Source organism: Micrasema longulum, unplaced genomic scaffold (assembly GCF_059751315.1).
Source record: "Micrasema longulum isolate JH-2025_06_02 unplaced genomic scaffold, ASM5975131v1 h1tg000725l, whole genome shotgun sequence".
NCBI lineage: Eukaryota > Metazoa > Arthropoda > Insecta > Trichoptera > Brachycentridae > Micrasema > Micrasema longulum.
In genome coordinates, this window is record NW_028277921.1 from 540,904 (window position 1) to 561,452 (window position 20,549).

The 20,549-nt window shown below is 32.4% G+C and overlaps 1 protein-coding gene across 4 annotated transcripts in view; it reads right to left on the reverse strand.

Annotated features, from left to right (window-relative positions):
* Window positions 1-20,549, reverse strand: part of lft (Limb expression 1 family member lowfat) — a 189,167-nt gene that overhangs the window by 3,543 nt on the left and 165,075 nt on the right. For all 4 annotated transcript variants that reach the window (XM_088229977.1, XM_088229979.1, XM_088229981.1 and 1 more), the window contains 2 exons: window positions 8,120-8,283; window positions 2,032-2,222 (listed from right to left, as the gene is read on the reverse strand). In XM_088229977.1, coding sequence (XP_088086103.1) covers window positions 2,032-2,222; window positions 8,120-8,283 — 355 coding nt within the window. The remainder of the gene's footprint in view (window positions 1-2,031; window positions 2,223-8,119; window positions 8,284-20,549) is intronic.

Here is a 20,549-nt window from a genome sequence, read left to right on the forward strand (position 1 = left end):
CTGATTTTTTTACTTAAATACGAAATGACACCCGGTTTAGCGCAAAAAAATGACCCTTTCAAAAACTTCAAGTTCTGGTTGAGGGCCAAAATTATTATAGAATATTAAAAAAAATATTTTTTGCATTCCAAGTAATACAAAAGACAATTTTTTAGACCCCTTTTCATTTCGGAATTAGGAGAAAATATTTATCGGCTCACCCTAATGATCATGTCTAAAGAAAACATCACCAGACTCCCTCATATTGCATACCATAAGGAGAACAGACCATATAGGTCAATAGCAAGGAAGAATAAGAATAACAGGCAGATTGTTAAGATAATTAAATAACAATATGAAAGTGGTGAATAAGGTTTAGCTGGTTACATTTATTTAAGAAACCTCCAAGTAATAAACGTCTTTTCTCATTTTAACGCAGGTATTTTTTTTAAATATTCAGCGATAAAATATTTATATTTAAACAACTACGATTAGATTCGTACTTTATAAAAAAGAAAACTAGTTTTTATCAATAAGAAATTATAAAAGGCCAAGCACGCCACCTTGTGGAATACCGTATTTAATTATCTATTACTCGCTTTGTTTATTGTTGAGTCAATTGTATTTCTCACTACTTTAAAGTGAATATCAAAGAAAATTATTAAATTTTGTAAAAAAATTTAATAAACAAATCAAATTATTTAAATGCTTTGTCATGGTCTGTTTTTATGAATTTCGTCACTGTATAAGAACCAAATTCTCTCAAGTTATTAGTATTCAGAACAGGAAGATGTCATGCAAAAATTTTCTTTCGACTATCGAATTTAGTCGTGTTGGAATCGGGCATTGGAAGAACATTACTGATTCCCGCTGCGTGCAAATAAGTATTGTTCTACTGCAACGGCTGGGTCTACTTTCTCACGCTTGGCCGAGAAGAGAGCTTACATTACATACGTATTGCCTATACTGTAAGCTCTTGTAACCAGCACAATCTTTGTAATGTACGAGTAATATGTATAGCAATGGGGACAGTTTTGACCTTGTTCGTGCGTGTGCCGAATGGTGATAGAGCTTCGGGAGGTTTCGTGTGAATCGGGATGTTAATGGTCCTCGCTAATGCCGTTCGCATTGAATACTTGCATGAACATGTATTGCTATGTTAGCACGTAAAATTTTTGATCACGTGCAATGTTGTAATGAAGCTATACAAAAAAACTACACCTAAAAAAACTAAATTGATTTTTGGTTATCGAATCATGGGTCATTGTTACAACTCTTTTAAGAAATCTTTTTGTAAAAGATTGGCATGTTTTGCAAATGTCGAAAATAATTTAAAAAATTAAAAATGATACAGACAGTAAAAGCTAATGAATAGGTACACGCCAAAATTAAACTCGGCAAACGCATTTATAATCCTGCATAGTTCGCAAAAATTATTTAATTTTAGGATGAAATATCGCAATACAAATTAACGTTAATCACAGCCATTTCTTTTTGTAAATCTTATCATGAATAAATTATAAAACACATTTTTCCGCTATAAAAAAGATACACATAATAGAAAAATAACCAAAGAGAATGTTGCCTCAGAAAACGGTATTAAATATCTTATTTCTAATCCCTTTAAACGGAGGCGTATATAAAAAAAATCCCTTTAAACATATAATAATTATTAAGGTTCTCATATTGAAAAGAAAAAAAAAGTCTCATGTAAAAAAATTGACAATGAATCAAAATAGAAATTTACAAAAACTGCATTATTGGTTGCACTACATAATTTATTTTAATATTTCGGGTGGATTGATAAAAATTTCGGTCCGGGTCCTAACTTAGAATTTCTTATGTGAAGTCAGGATAGTTTCAGTTTGTACATATGTGACTATCGATAGCTACATTGTTTAAAAATGTATTTGCCAAATGTTTTTTTTTTGGATGAATGAAAATGATTTTTTTTCCAATACGTAAGATAAACGTCGGTTTCTGGATAGCCAGAGAAAATGAAAATTGTGAATAAGATTTTGTTCACAGGAACAGAACATTGTTTGCCGTTACCTAAAGGCTCCTATCCCAGTATTGGGACTGTCTGCTTCCTCAGCACCTCCCTTGAAGCTTGCTCTGGCCTCTGCCACGGCCTTCTCGATGAAGTCATCGCTGATCCTCCGACTAGGATGCTCGTTGAATACACTATTCATCAGGGCTATCTTGGCCGCACTTCTGCGCGCCTCGGCTTTTGTAGGACAGTTCTGTAACCAAAGTTTAACGAATTGTTAGATTATGTTGTTAAAGGATAAAATAGCGGTTGTTCAATGATGCACATAAGCGATAAATGGGAATAATAAACATTAATTTTAAAGCTGGTTACAAAAATAGTTTTTCCATGAAAGGGTAAAAAAGAAACGTAATTTTGAATTTTTAAGTTCTAGAAAAAAAGGAATTATTATATTTAGACGGTTATTTTTTTGTTTTTAGCACATTCACATTTAATGCTGCATTTAAATATATTTATTTATTTAATTTTTAACGCCCAAAGGGCTTTTACATATACAGAGGTTATAAACAATTTACAAATATAAAAAAAAAAAACAGTCAAAAATGAAAATAAAAAAATAAAAAAAACAAATGAAAATACCAGAAACTAAAATATATTTGAAAATTAAAAAAAAATAATTGTCTTCTGAAATTTGATAGAGTTTTAGCAAATATATCTATTTTTTGGGCATCAGTGAATTTGTTCCCGAGAGAGTAAATTCTCGGGAACAGAGAATGAATGTGTGAATTAGGCTTAGATATATGATAATATCCTTAAGTAAATATGATGCCTCATCGGCTTATTATTATATTTCCTTTATTATTATATATTCCAATACAAATACATAGGTAGTTATAAATTATAATTTTCTAGTGTTTAATTTTGTATTTTGAATTAACATATTACAACAGAGATGAAGAACATTTAAGAGAAAGTAATATAGAGGTCTAGGCATCTCTGTAGATGGTGCACCTACATACTAGGCAACGCCTGAAAATATTATTTTTTCAATTTCTATACTTCTTCATGGACCAGGTAATTTATCTACAATATAGCCTAGTATGTAGGTGAAATAATTCAATTAGACGAATCTCACCCGCATAAATAAAGGTTTCAGCTCTTTTACTTCACAAACATCAACAGATGAAAGAATTGAAGGAATATAGATGTTCAAATATAGGCAGAATGGTGAATGTTACACAGTGTGTAAAGTGGCAATTAAAACCAGCCATTGACAGGTCATAAGCCCTGTAGATGCCTAGAGTTCTATATAACCCTCTCTTAAATTTTCTTCATCTCTGTTGTAATATGTTAATATAAACAGCTCCCCAGGGAGTTGAATCCAGTCCTTGTCTACAAAAATTTGGACAAACTCAAAATATTGTTGTATTTTTTAGTTATGTTTATTTGGATTTCTGTTTTTATTCATGTTTTTTTCTTTGACATAAACGGCATAAATTACCCTTAACTTAGAAAATATAACGAATAGTTAAGGAAAACATTGTAATTGCTTAATTAATGTAATATATATTGTAACAAAGTTTTGTAATAAACTAACCTTTAAAAATAAATATATTATTTAACATTATTGATTGAATCGGCATTCATTTCGTAACACTTTGTGATGAATTAATATAAAATAAAAACTTTGTTACTGGAGTCAGACGTTTTTATTCATATCATCATTAAAATTCCCATTCCGCATTTAATGGTGCATAGGGCACTGTATAAGTACACCAATTGCAGCATATCTCGATCATTTTTGCTACATGAACGTAAGATGGTCAGTCTTATGCTTCAGGTACCAGTCCGGGGACTATGAAATATTCTAGTGTAAAAACGCATTCTTAAATAAATATTTCATGTCGATGTCAATCATGTCGGGAATCGAACCCGAGACCTCTTGCATGATAGGCAGACGCGCTGAACAATACACCACGAGGCCGACCGAGGTATACCAATTTGTTAATATATAATAAGTATTACGTAAAGTTTTTATTTTATAAAATTAATATTTGAGCATTAACTTTTTGATCTTCCAAGTTAAATATTATATAACTAAATTTTTTCTTTATGTAAAATCCCTAAATACGTTTGAATATTTGTTTACTATTTTTTTAAAGTTGATTTCTGTTTATCAAGGAAAACGTATAAAATCCAAAATTCGAGTATGTTCACAACATTTGAGTGACGATTTTTTTCATTGTTTACGATTAGGCAATTAAATTTTTATATTTCAAATTATTACTATGTGCTCTTGTCGCATTGTTTGAACGGTAAAGTGATAATTTTCTAGACAATAATTATGGCATTGTAATTTTCAATTAGTGCCTATTAGTAATACACAATTAAACATAGAGAAGAATGGATTTTTGCATTCATAAAAAAGATTGTATACTATTTAAAGCCTTAACTTTGTAGTTAAACATTTGACTAAATGTTATTAAATATTTGATTATAACCACTTATCGACTTTTCTATGTCTACCGGTTTCGAGACGTACCTGTGTCTTCGTCAGAACACCAATTAAACCCACAATACACCTTCACCATTGTTGTAATGTTCACCGTTTACCTATTTAACTCACGCCTCTCCCTTCATCCCCTCCATCTTTATTGAAATATTTCTTCCACATGATACATTTTTTTCGTTTCCTATTTAGTGCATGAAGGATTGCTTATTAAAATGCATGTGTTAGTTTAGTACTTTTGTGCAACAACTATGGTGAAGTTGTACAGTGGGTTTTACATGTTGGTTTAATTTGTGTCCTGACGAAAAGACAGGTACGTCTCGAAACCGGTAGACCTAGGAAAGTCTAGAAGTGGTTGATACAAAAATTTAATAACATTAAGTAGTGTTTATTGTTTTCTCAAGGTATGAATGTGAACTATAAAATGTCTAAATACTGAAACATAATATGTAGGTACATATTTTAAATATATTTATAAATAGAAATATGGATAAAATAACATTTCTAGATTTGATAAAACGCAGAAACACTAAATGATTTATGTATCATAGTAAAGCTAATCTAAAGAGATACATATAGTAGGTAATATGAAGAATGAAAAGAAAATGCAAAAATTTTAGAAGCATATTTAAAAAAAAAACATTATTCGTAATACTAAAAATAGTGAAAGGCTAATACTACATTACCATTAATAATTCACATGACTGTTAATAAATATCGATTAATCAAAATAACCTATTACGAATGATGGATGATTAACAGTTAATTGATTGGCTATCGTGATTATTGAATAATTAAACAATAATTACAATCCAATAATTCGATTATCATAACTTGATCTTTTAGATTATAAGTGCACACATATCAGGTGTTTTTTAATCGTGATACAAATTTCAATTTAAATAAAAGAAGCAAATATTATATTTCCTCATTATATATATACGGCCTAAGTCAATTACAACAGTTACACGAAGAAACACATGTACTGAACAAAAATAACATAAAACTATGTAGCAAAGACAAATCAGGGCAGTAAAACAATGGTATACAATATATTCAAGAACGCGTTTGAACGATTTCGAACTAAGCCAGGCCAATTTTTCTTCATCCAACATTGTGTTAATGGCGAAGAGATCTACAAAAAAGCGGATACAAAAGAAATTACTAATTTACATATTCTGATGCGTAAAAACAGTTGCTCTTAGAAGATTTGATAAACAGGAGATTTTGACATCTGGGGTGTTAATCTGAATTACTCTCGTGCAACAGTTTTTCTAGTGTATTTTGTATGTAAATACACGAGATAATACGAACACGAGAGCGTTTGAAATACCAGCCCTGGTGACATTACTTGAAGCATTAAGTATATTGAAAATGCATATCAGGTCCGTCTCCGTTCAACATTTTTCTAGAGAAGACAGAATGAGACATTGTTCTATTTCAAAATAGGAACAATACCCCTTTGCAATTTGAGCAACCATGCCTCTTTTCTTAGATAAAGATATTGGACAGACTCGATATTGTTGATATGAGTCCTATAAAATGGAGACCACTTTATACGAGAAGTTAAGTTGCTTCTCAGTGCACAGAAGATGAACAAGAAATGAAATACTGTTTTCATCATGTAGGATGTGAAGACAACACCCAAAAACGTCTGTGCTGCCATACGCTAGAGTCTAATCAGTTTTCTGTTCCGTATAATAGGGGTATCCGTGTTTTATATGCACAAATAATAATGGGCAAGGAAAGAGCACCTAGAGAACAATGAAAGTCCGACTAAGATACTGGAATAAAATATCCCCGTACTGTAGGTATTGTCACGTTCCGTATTGAAGAAAACTTTTATTGAGCATTAAAACTGAGCCCACAGCTATGGAAAAGCAATCTTAGTCAAATAAATGTCGTTTTTAGTGCCTCAAAGCCGTTCAAGCAGTGCTGATTCTAACACCGGCCGTTTGCGTGTGGCCCTTAAATATTTATAACCTCTCAAGAAAACACGGACAAAGGAATTAAATGAAATTGGATAGGAACATTATTATTCAGGTCAAATATAAAGCCATTTTTCTGTAACCAACAACGTCATAAATGCATGCACTTTCGTTATATTAAATGGTCGTGTTTTTCGCTTTATTGCATGTTTCTCTTTTTCGAGTTAATTCCTCTTCTCGTTATTATTGCATCTTATATTTTCAACAATAACTGATTGTAGTCGTGATTCTCTCATTTGATTTTCAAATTATTTAAAACACCTATTTAATTTATCCTACATTTAAGACAATGTTACAATGATCGAAAATCACATTGCCCAATAATTAATTCTAATAAAACCGATGTAATATGGCATGATCAAACAAATAACTGGTATTTTTTTACCGTGGTAAAACTTTTGATTAGTAGTAATGTCTCCTGTCAAACTAGTGATGACAGTTTGAAAATCAGTGTTCAGTTTGTCAAACGTTTAGAGATTTTTATGAAGTTATTGATGATTGATTAACTGCACAAGTTTGGCAAAAATATTTTTTCCAGAAATGGTCCTGTTAATTAGGCTCCATGATCTTGTGATTTGACGTCATTGAACTATTTTTTATAGAACTACGTTAAGTCCCTGGTCTATGGAGGAATCAAACTATCTACTTTTGAAGCATTGTAAACCAATATAACACGTATCATTCCAGAAATAACGTCTGATTTATTAAAAACAATGTGTCCAAAAATTGGATTGACGCGTCGGCGTTAAAAAAGTTATTACACTAGAGTTATTTTATAACTCCTGGACAGGTACCTAAATTGTAAGACTGATCATCGTATCTTCATAACAATAAAACAAATGTTAGTGTTCCAATGCGGGCCATATACACAGTTAGGTGCGGAAAGGGAATAAATAAAAATTGAACTAAATTTGCATGTACAATAAAAAAAGAAGTCAATTTATATTTCATACGGTAATTCATACATGACAATAATTCCTACAGTGGTGACCCCGACGTGATATGACTAAATCGGGTTAATATATATAAAAATAATAAATTATAGGAAACAATTTCATGGATTATTTTAGTAAATTAATCGCTTAAGATTCAGTACTGCGAGTAGAATTTATATACATTAATTAGTTAAAGTTTTTTATGCCAATGATTAATTGTGGAATATGTTCGAATTGAGATAAATATTTTCGCGCAGATTGAGCGTTCATACAAGTACCACGTTAAACCTAATGGAATTTTGGTCCAGTGATTGTTTCTGGAACTCACAGATCAGAGGTTCGAGTTTCTTACCATCCTCTAACACAACTGGATTCCTATTTTATAAAAGTTAACGAGTTATTTACAACTAATTGAAAAAGGCCATTAAAATTGAAATATTTGTACATTTATTTAAAAATTGAAGAACAAAAATGATAATATGACCGATTCTCGTAAGAATCCGTTTAACTTTCTGTTAAAAATTAATTTTAATTAAATTCATATTACACATACACATACTCACACACCTTTCTTATTAAGGTCGAGAGCCGTAATTTTCTACCTTTCTCAACACAGCTTAATTATAAAAAGCCAGGTTATAATTCTTTAACTCCCAAATGAAAAAAAAAACACAAAGACTTCAATTAAACCAACTTTAAATTTGTTGTCAAAGCTTACCTGAAAGCTCCCGAAGCAAGACCCTCCAGGAAGGGTGACGTAGCAGATATAAGGCTGCGCCGTCGCGGGGACAGACTCGTATATGACCACGGCTCCGTTCCTTAGTTCGGCTCCTCTCGCTTGCTTCATTTGCCAGAATTCTTGGAGTGCTTCTACCACGTTTACTGCGGACAAAAGAAAAACTTATAAGTCAAAAAGTAAGTAAAAAATATTTTCCATTCATAGTTATTTATATTTGTTTTCTTATTAATTCATCAAAACAGACGCGTGTAACAAACGTGTGTGGGTAAAATGTAAAAGTTTTTTTTTAGAAGTCGCAAAAGAATATGATATTGTTGTTATTTTGTAGGTGATTTTTTCTGAAACTTAATAAATAAAAAGTGTAACAAAACAATACGGTCATGAAAAGCCGCCAAAGACGATCTTTCTGCTTTACTCGGTGAAACTAAGGGATGCCGTATTGATTTAAAAGGAGGCAAAAGTGATGGTTGGCAAAAGGGTTTCTTGGAGGTGTCTGGTGATAAGCACATTGTTTACTTAGGAGCGGATGTGGCAAAAGAAGAAGAAAAAAATAAAGCAACAAAAGATTGATTGATATTTTGTATCTAAATTAATATATTGGTATATTATAATAATCATAGAATGAAGTAGTTTTAGATTCATGTAAGGCTTTTGAATATTAAAATAAACTAAATGAAATTTTCCAATCGAGTGATATAAAGTGTGGGTAATTCATCAAGTCTAGTAAACATGTATATCACACCACGATATTATATGTACATTTTATAAAGACTTTCACGTTTACACAATGTTAATACAAGCATTCCATGGGCGTGGGAAGAGAATAAAATGGGAGTTAGAAAAAACTGTCGATAAAATTGCACGATTATCGACACTCTCAATAAGGAAGGTTGATAAAGTTTTATCGCGGGACGTGGAATTGATTAAAGCGTTTCATTCGATATAAATTTTATAAATAGTAACCTATTCGATAAGGTGCATTAGCAAAAATTCAGTTTAAAGAACTGATAGATATTTTAACTGAATTTTGAACGATACTTTTTTTCAGCTTAAAGCGATCGTAACATAAGTGTTTTCCTGAAAAAAGAAACCGGAACGTTTTTCTGTGTGTGGTGATATTTTGACTTTGGGAATACCTAAGTATTGGCATTTACTGGGCTTATGATCTATCATGGGCGAGAATCATTTAAATATTTTTTTTCTGCCTAAACATAAACTTGGACTTAAGTTTTACCTTACTTAAGTTTTTTTTGGAATTTAAGTTTTACCTTCCCACGGTTTTAAGATCATATTAAAGTTGACTTTAATATTTTTTTTCCTAAATTCTTTGTTTTTTTAGGATTATCAATTGAATATACAAATATCGTGGTACTGAAAAACATTATTTGCCTGTAGGTGTAAGTTTTGTCTACAGAAATTTGGACAAACTAAAAATATTGTTGATAAATCCAGCTGGTCCCAAGTATAAAAATTGAACGGTATTTTCAGGTGTTGCCTAGTATGCAGGTAAAATAGTTCAAATTCAAATAAATATAAAAGAATGAAAATAATACAAAGTTAAAAATAAGTATCTAACAAAGAAAAGAAATATGTATCAATTTATAACATTTTAGTGGAGATAAGTTGGAATTAAGGAAACAGATTTTAGACTTGACGAATCTTTATAATAATTGTAGTATTTATTCTACTTTTTGTTTAAAAAATGTACCCCTAAATGTCCCCAGTCGGCGATTGAGAACGTACACTACATTTTATGTTCCAACCTTCAAATATAATTCAGCGCACTTTAATGCATTATTATGTATGTAAATATGAAATAATTCAAATATATTTATTGATACATTAAATGATTACAATAGAACTGTAACGCAATTTGTCAAATCAAGTAGTCCTTTATGTTAGTTAGGTACAATGATTTATAATAACCTGTTAGTATTATTTATTGAAATAACTTTCATAATATTAAAATAATTTAACTAAGCCAGTAAATTAAAAAAAAAAAAACATTTAAACTTCTTTTTTCCTTCTTTGTGCATGTTGTGTTCACATATAATTGATGAACAATATCTAAACAAAACATTTTGATTATTATACCAATGCCGTATGTATTGTTTGTGAACCATAATAAATAAAACAAATTAAAAATAATAAAAAACATTATGGAAGAAGGTATAAAGAATAAAAGTATAACTGAAAATAAAAATAACAAAACGATTAACAGGTAAGGTATCGGATAAAAACATAAAAATGATTAACAATATTTATTCGAAAAATGTGTTTTTAAAAAAAATATTTATTTATATTTGTGCCTAATGGGCAATTTAAAGGACATATTAATGCATGAAAAATTATTATAAGAGAAAGTAGAAAGACACAATGGTATATAGTAAACTTGATGAGTGGAAGTGGAAGCGGGAGAGAGGTGTTTATAATTGAATTTGATCCAGTTATCGTATGAAAGAAGATAGCTTGTTATCGAAGAAATCAAGACTGGTATGTTTGTTGTCAAACCTAAGAATTCTGGGCATAGGGAAATGAAAACCATAGTTAGTTCTATGATTATCGGTATGAGAGAGTAACTTTGTCTGAGGTTTCTAGTTGAGATGTTTAATTTTATTGATCTCAGTAGTTTAGGCACATCAAAGAGTTATTTGAGAATTTAAAATAGGACTAGAAGGTCGGATTTATTTCGACGGTCTTGAAAAGAAGATATATTTACGCTAGTTTCTAACTCATTAAACGTATATTGGTCTCTGGATAAGCCCAACCTTCAGCCTATCTTTCTTAAAAATCTATATTGAACTGATTCAATATTATTGGTGTGAACATCAATTATGATGTATTAATGGAGACCAGATAACAGAGGAATACTCTAGGTGCGGGCGAACTAGGGAACAGAAGAAAGTTTTAAGGGTATTGATATTTTGGAAGTCAGGTGTGCTTCTGTTAATAAATCCAAGGGGTTTTGAGGATTTATTGATAATATGTTAAATATGTTATTTATAGGAGCTATGACTATCCAAAAACCCTTAAATGCGCTTAGTTTTATCTGCCATCTTCGGAAGAACGGTATACAAATATGATAAGTATTAAAAAAAAAAAGTGCTGACACAGACTTTCTTAAAAAATATAAAAATCAGTTTACTTTTAGGGTGCGGAAAACGGGAAATATAATTAGTTCTATGAATTGACTCCCGGGGATCTATTTTGCGTAAAGCTGTCACCCGTTTGGCTGTGCAAATTTGCTATTCCTTTACAAACCTCAATATTATAATTATTATAGCTAGTAAGTTCAAATGTGCGAAATGTTTCTAGTTTTTTCTTATTCTTATATTTAAATAAGCATAAAATTACTAGAAAAACAGTATTATTATTTTTCCCGTACAAAGTGTAATATTTTTTTTGCAATCAATTAAAATAAGTATACATGAATCAATTAAAAAACTGGACGTTTCGCTCCCTATGGGACAAACGGCACGTATTACGTTACCGCGCCATACTAGTAATGCCCGGTGGGCATGATGTGTGACGTCTAAGTGACTTAACGCCAATTGTAAGCCGTTTTAAAAGGGCCTCGTTTTAAAAATTACAAAGGGAAATTTATTGTTTATGTGTTGATAGTTAGACGAAGGTAGGGTAAGACTTTGGATCGGGACGTTGGTGAATTTAAAACTTATTAAAAGTTTTAAAATTAAAATTAACAATGCTTCTTTAAAAACCAAAATCTATATGATTAAAAAAACTAGGAATTATCATTTGTGAGTAATACGTTTTTTATGAACTTTTGGAAAAAAAACTGTTTTGCCCGTAGGGGGAGGCAAAACGGGTACCCAAAAACAAACACCCGAATTCAAGTCATTGATCAAAATTTCACAAATCGTAACACTTTCTCAGTAAATTATTGACGTCAAAGTTAACACATAAACCATGCATCAATTCAATATTTATGGATGCACACTAAGTATTACACAATTTATAATAACACAGCGTATTTATCTTAATGTTGTTTTTTTCGGGTTAGAAAAATTGTAGACGCTCCCGTGCACATGAATTACTCTCCCATCACGACGAAGTGAACTTATTTGTCTACGGGAGGAATAAGCTAACAATTCATGCAAATGTTTTGTCTCGCTTTTGTGTTTAGTCTCGTATGAGAAGTACCCGTTTTGCCCACCGTAACCATCTTGCCCGACCTTCCCCTATATCATCAAAATCTGTATATTCTATATTCAACGTCATTCCCGATTTATAAAAAAAATATCCTATCAACTATCGTAATACGTTTATACATAATATAAAATCTTATTTGATATGAATTATTTTCTAGACACATTTTAATGCAAGTTTTCACGTCATCGTCAAGGTAACGAGGCGTAAATGTGTATTTAATGAGGCTTAATATAAAATCTATTTATCCCCGCTTAGTTGAGCGTTTTCCCTTCATTTAGCATCCTTTTAGTTAGAAGAGCAGCTTTACTAAGGATGGCATGTCCTGTCTGTCGGGATATACACAATGTATTAAAATGCATCCAGTTTGGTAGGAAGAAGCTGAAAGCTTTGTGGGTTTCATGTTAACCCATTATATGACACCTAACTTCAGAAAAACACAGTATAGCAGCAAATAAGTATGTGGAATTAAATCAAGCAAACTGACCTACACGACAGACATAACAATAACCTAAAGACAACAAAATAAAATCGCAAACTAATACACAACTTACCCTAATTGACCCCTATAACTGAGCTATACAAAAAAACACGTCAGATTGATATAAAAATCTTTAAAACAATTGCGAAATACAATACGATGATATAATAGTAACCAAACATGTGGATATGCACAGTATAATACCAGACAAAAAAGACAAGGACAAATGAAGGACAGTCAAACATACTATCATCATCATCATTCCATGTCCGCTCCCTAATTGGAGCATATGGTGTCCACAAAGATCTTCCAGGCATCTCTGTCAGCAGTCAGCTTCTGTGCATCCTCCCAAGTCAGGTTTACGTCCCGTAGTTCTGACATGAACTGCCGACGAACAGTCAGCAGTGGACTTCCTGGACGTCGAGACACTGTTGCCTTGTAAAGTAGGCAAGCGTGGTTAAGGCTCTCAGGAGGCGTCCGGAGTACAACCGTATAGCCAAGCCAACCGTATCGTCTTCGCTTGATGACAGTCGTCATCAGAGTTTGCTGGGTCCGTTCTCTTTATACTTTAGAGAATAGGTGTAATACAGACGTTTTGTTGGCGGCATTTGGTTTTTACTTAGTATATATCCGATATCCACATAGCCTTTATAATACTCAACATTAAAAACTAGATGATGACTACACTAACTGACGAAATATAATGTAACTTGACCTTATATGTTTATGTAACCCTAACGAATCCACCGGTGCTATTCTGAACCGCTCTTGAGGCCGTAAAAAACACTTTTATCTCGCGTATTTACATTCAAGATAAAATCTTTTTCTACGGCCGCGAGAGCGTTTAGAATATTACCCCTGGTGCTGACTCTGACGTATGGGCTATGAAAAACAGGGATGAAATAGGCTGAATGCTGTCGAAATGCGATCTCTGAGGCGAATGTGTAAACTATCTACGATAGATGTACAAATGTATCCGTAATAATAATAATAAATTTTAAATGTAGAGGATGCAAGATCTGTATGTAAAGACAGAGTGGTATGGCGTTCTATCTCTCTCCCTACCCTCTTTTTGTTTATTTATTTGAGTTTTTATACTGTTTGCATCGTGGTGTAGCGGTACTTATTTATTTTTTATTTATTCATACAAATATGTATATATATTGCAAAAATATAATAAAAACGTATCCCAAACTCTATGAGGCCAAGAGCCCTGTGGGATACAACATAATGGAAAGTGGAAGCATGTACATTATCAAATAATGGCAAAAAAAAAAAAAAATCATTACATGAACATTACATAAATAACACGCTTAATAATATTTAAATCTATGCTATATCTCGTGGCAGTCTCTTCCCTTAGACAACATCCAAATGTTTATTAATTAACAAGTATGTTACAATTTAAAGTCTGCACTATTTTTCTCTATTTCTTTTTTCTTTAACAATAACACTAGCCCGATGTTAAAAAAAACTACTGCATTGTACGATTTTCTAGGTTCACATATTCCCAAAGCATTTCTTGGTTTCTGTTGCGATATATATTTAAATTTAGCAACTCCCGTGGTGTTATAGTTACGATACTCGCCTCACGCCTAGACGGTTCCGGGTTCCATTTCCATCGAGATCATAAAAATTAAATATGATTTTTTAAGCTTGGGTGTTCTGTGCGGTAATTTACCACTTGTTGTTGTTGTGGCCTGTTGTGGTGAAAAAAAAAACAAAATGCATTAATTGTTGAAGGTGTTTTTTTTATTTACAAGACTGCGCATGGGCCGTCTTTAAAGGGTTGATAACAACCTTGAGGTCGCTCGCGGTCGTGCAGTTTGTAACCGCTTACAATTAGTCTCCACAGCCTGCGGTGTCACGTTGCAGTTTGTTTAGCGAAAGGACCTTGCTCCTTGATTCAGGAAATGTAAATGAGAGATCAGGAAAAAACCTACTTATTTTTATTTCAACTAATCAAGACAGAAAAATATAATGATTTATTTTTAAGGTAAATAATAAAACATTTAAGTTTGTAAGTGAAAATTGTTAATGGAAGTTTATTGTAATTTATTAAATAAATAAAAGATAAAGATACCAATCTCGAAGATGTCACGAAAGCGATGAAACCGGTCACTGGATATTCAAAATTTGTGGATTAAAGTAACACTTGTCTTTTATTTATACAATAAAAGTAAATAATAAATATGGCGTAAATGTAAGTTGTGTCCGTTTTCTTTTCAAATAAAGGGAATGAGAGGATACAACAAAGATCAAATTAAAACAAATTAGTCAATAATTCATAGCATCTTCATCGTATACAGCGCAAATATTACGAGCAGTTTTCATCTACTTAAAATTCTATTTTGAAGGCTTATATTTAAATAAAATAATATGTGTAACGTAAGAAAACTAACAATATCTTGTAGGGCAGAAAGTTTTCAAATTTTTGGTTTTTATTTTAAAATTTGAAAAAAAAAACGCACACTCCTTATTTTAACACCTAATATATTATTAGGAGAACGTGTAAAGCATTACGATATATTATTATTATTATTTGTTATTGGCAGGCAGCCTTTGCTGATGCGCCTATATCTCGTGTACTGCTTTTTGTCCAAGTTCTTCTTCCTTCAAAAAAGGATCCAAACGGTTTTCGAACTGGCTGACCGAAAAGGAATGGACAACTGGACGTGGTAATTTATTCCAGTCTGAAACTACCGTGCTAGAAATAAAGTTTTTCTTCGGATTGAGGTGGAATTGGGGACGATAGAGCTTCCAGTTATGACTCCGTGAATTTGTGTTGGGATTAAATTGAAATATCTCATGCTGGGAGCAGTCATAGTAATTATTGAGTATCTTATAAGTTTCAATATATGCAGATCTTTATTGAAAATAAGCTTAGGGTGTTTTCACACAACAGCAAAAAGCCACCGGACCCTATAAAATAACATGAGATGGATTGATTCCCATTGTATTTAAAAATCTATATATATATATATATATATATTTATTGATTGGTAGGTAAATGCGCTAACCGACACACCGCGAGGCCGACTAATTTTATCACCCCATTTTATCGGACTAGAAGGATCGGGACGATATCTGTGAACTGGGCCATAGGGTTACTACGCGATGAATCCAATGATATGTTTTGTTTGTGGCTAATATTATCACAGAATGGTAAAGGCCATAAAAAAGATACCAGTCTTGAAGACGTAGCGAAACCATAGTTTGTTATTCCGAATTTGAGGATTTAAGTATTATTCGGATCAACTTTCAAACAAATTCATATCTACCAACCAGCCCTTCCCATTTCCTTGCATACTCCCAGTAACAATAATTCTACGTAAAAACGTTATACTTTCAGTAGCAAACGAATATCTGACAAATTAAGTGCTCCCAACGATTCATTTAACAAGTGTGCTGTGGCAGTGTCCATCTAGACTGTCAGCTCCGTACAAGCTGTGCCAGCGTCTCACGACCGCCAGCTTCATCAGCAAGGTTCCACCACCACGTTACCCCTCAACATCAGCAGGTTAGTGGAGTTGCGCAACCTTCCTACCCCATCACTACAGTCCACTATCTAAATTCTCCTCTCAGGACGGGGTTTTATTTACACTTCGTCCACTGCCCAAGTATCAATTGTCTTTTATTCAAATAATAAATTATGTTGTTACAAACCGCTTTCATTATTCGTATTTTCTACGCCATGTCTGAAGATTTCCATTTAATTAATGCTTTTCACTTTGATCTCTTATCAGAAGTCAAGAGTATTAGTTATCATTATCAATAAACGTGTATCGTTAGGTTCTCATATATTCCTTTACAGACATATCTAAGTGCCCCTTACTTGCCTTAGTACATAATATAAAATTTATACAGATGTACAAATGTATATACGAGTACCTCTAACGAGAAAAGCAACTGCAATCAAGTGAGGAGAAAATTATTTTAGAAATTGGGGTCATAAAATGCACATCCGCTATATTTTAGAAAGAAGTCAAGCAAAATACTAATAGCTATAAGTCAAGCAATCAGTATTGAATGGGAATGTACACTTTATAATCATCATCATCATTCTATTTCCACTTTCAAGTTGGAGCATATGGTACTTACCAGTGGCGAACGGTGATGGGTATATATTTAAAAGGTAAGCCACAAAAAAATCATACATTTTTATCTACATATACGTAGAACATAAATGGTTACTTTTTCTGTGGTTTTGTGAACATCATATCTCTGCTTCAGCTGTTGACAACAGAAAAATATTACTCAATTTTATAATCAATGACAGTGGTCAAATGATTATTGTCTCATAAGTACCAATAGGTGCACTTAATGTAGTTTTTTTATCCTGTTTTCAAAGATGCATACGTAATTTCTCCATCATTTACAGAATTTCGTCAAAGTCATGGACAATACTCCAGGTTTCATGTATTTTTTGAGGAAAGAAGTTTAAAAAATTTAGTAATGTAAGAGGATGAGCGGTGAGTTTCTGGCACCTTCAAACCAGAACCAACCATCTAAGGGAAGGTACCCTGATTGAAAAATCTACCAGAGAAGGCAACGGGAAACCACTCAGGTTATCTTTTCCCAGGAATCACTATGGCGAGTATATCCAACAAGCAATTGTGCTAGCCTCGGAGAAGAATAGGACCGAGATGCTTTCGCTATAGTCATCGACAACGTCTGAGAGACCTGATAAAGCACCTCAAGAAGAAATGAAAAACTAAAGAAGAAATATTTGTGGGTCTAAAAATACGACCACTAATGCACTATGAAATGTTTGAGGAGCTATTGAACCCACTAGAGAACGCAGCTTGGTATTCAAAAATAAAACTCGCAGATTCTAGATGTGTCAAAATGTTCGGATATGATGCAGTTAAAAATGGACAGTGTATCAAAATGTTTAAAATTTAAATGCCTGTATCTTGAAGCTTTGTGTGATGGAGTAAAACTGATATCATATTTAAAATCAAGAAAAAAAATATTATCAGAATCATTTTTAATTCGGTGAAATTTTTTTTTTTTTTGTTGCCCAATGTCAAATCAATTCAAACGAAAAATATTATCAACTTCCTGATATATGCAGGTGTATATTTCTATTGAAATTAATAATTAATAATGCTGTAAAAGGCAGGGTAAGCGTTAGATGTCATATTATGTCAACTGTATTGTATCAAAGGAAATTGATCTTTAGGAAATAATGTTCGAAATACTACTTTCCAAATAGAGAATCTTAAAATAATATTTGTAATCTGTAAGCATGCTTAGGGAGCAAATAAAAGTAACTAGGTGTAATATACAGAATACATTTTTGTATGGAGAAATAAATTAGAATAATCAGATAGATTCTTTGTTCATCGAGAACGGGCTAGCGCTGGACTCGCTTTATCAATTGTTTTTGGAAGACTACATAAACGGTGGCGATGATTAATAATAAATAGTACTTATTCTATTTATTATATCATAATTGGAGTTAGTATAAAACATTATTCTCGAAAGTCAAATATAATGGTCAGCTGCGCATAATCGCTTATGTGAACGATTCGCCCCTGGCGCCAACAAAAAGCCTCTAGGCATCTTCATCAGCTGCCAAACTCCTGTGCATCCTCCCAAGTCAGGTTCACGTCCCATAGTTTTGACATAAACTGCCGACGGACAGTCATCAGTGGACGTACAAGACGTCAAGAACCTGACGCCTTGTAAAGTAGAAAAGCCTGGGCGTGGCTCTCAGGAGGCATCCGCAGTATATGGCCCAGCCAACTCCATCGTTTTTGTTTGATGACAGTTGTTATCGGAATTTGCTGCATCTGTTCTCGTGTTTTCTTCATTCTTTATTAAGTCAAACCACCGCACACCCAAGATTCTTCCGAAGATTCAAGACACATCTATTCTTAAAACGAAGTAATTTGCCGTTTTGGGCCCTTGTGAGGTGCCACGATTCGCATCCGTAGAGGAGAATAGGTGATATGCAGGCATTGTATAGGCGGCATTTAGTTTTCCTCGAGAAAATATCGGCAAAAAAACTTAGAGCTAGGATCATACAAAAACCCTTCAATGCACGCAGTTGTATCTTCCGTCTTTGGACGTACGGTATATTATTATTATTATTTTGGATAACTTATATAGCTCCATTTTTGTCCCTTATACCTTAAAGGCGCTTTACGAAGTGGTTATGTAAATAAATAAGTTTAATTTTAGCTTTTTAAATTTTAAATTTAGGTAAAAAAATGTTTGTTTTCACATTCGACGGATTCATTCAAATGATTTAGAGAACAAGTGGGTTTTAAGGTTTTTCTGAAACATCACCCTCGGTGATAGTATCGGTAAAGCATTTGCAAGAGAGTAATTGAAAAACGTTTACATACCTATTTATCAAAAAGTTTCAGTCACCCTCTCTCGTTTTAACATTCGTGTCGTAATATAATAAATAGAAACGTTATTCCTATACTAGCACGATATAATAATATATACATGCATATTTTTTGTAACGTATCTCCCCTTTTAAAGGAGGTTCCAGTGTATGCAGATTTTTTATAATTGCATTAAATAACATTGCGTAATGCAGTTTCAAATTGTGAACAAATTGTAACAATAATCTCAACATGACACAGGCAAACGGAAATTTAAAAATATGTACCAACACCTTTATTGCTAATTTCGTATTTGTATTTTATACAATGACCAGTGGACCCCACAGACGTTGTCCTGCCCGAACGTTGGCTTGCCTGCTATTACCTCAGAAAAAGACTTTTCTTTAATAAGTAGGTACCTAGGTACTTGTTCATGATTTAATTACAAAACTAAAAGCTATTTGTATTTAAATATTGAATTTAAGTAGGGACCTTGGTACTTGTTCAAATCCAAAAATAATTATCAAAATCATAAAATAATTAATTATTAAATGTAGAATTCTTTTTGCAAATGTCAAACTCAGCTCTTCTCGTCAACAGGGGAGCACTTTATTCATGAATGCGTTTTAAAAAAATGTATTTATATTAAAAAGAAATAAATGGGAGGAAAATATAAGGAATATAAGGAAAGAATCTGATTTGGATCCATAAAAAGTGAATGTTGTTGGCATGAACATTCGAAAACAAACTTTTTTTAAACACAAAAAAATAACTTTCTTTGTTTTTTTTTACGTCGAATGCAACCCGGATAGGTCGATGAAAAAATGATCTGTGCTTCTTACTTTTTTTTTTATCATCACATCATTTTTTGTAAAACGAAGGTTAGATGACCAGACTTACGCTTCAGGTGCCAGTCCAGGAAATATGAAATATTGTAGTGTAAAAATACCTTTTAAATGAAATATTTTATGTCAACTATGTCGGGAATCGAACCCGAGACCTCTTGCATGGTAAGCAAACGCGCTGAAATACTTCACCACGAGGCCGATGATAATATACTTTATTTGATTTTGATCATTAAAATATTTATACTTATTGAGCAGGTTAAATGAATATTCTAAGTATTAAACTCGTTCAAGAAAATATCAATTAACAGCAGTCATACTGACTTCTTCAGAATCTTGTACAGTCATTCGGTATATTATAGTAATTAAAATAATATAATGGGTAAGTTTTTAATTTACTTATAACTCAGATGTGGCTCAGTAGGATCCCATGGACAACAAGTTAAAATCCCACACGGCCGCAATTTGAATATATGTTTTTTCACTGAAATATATCGGAGTCCCTAAACCGGAATCTGAAGCATGACGCGGATGATTTTGCATTCATTTGATAAAAAATAATCGAGATTAACTGC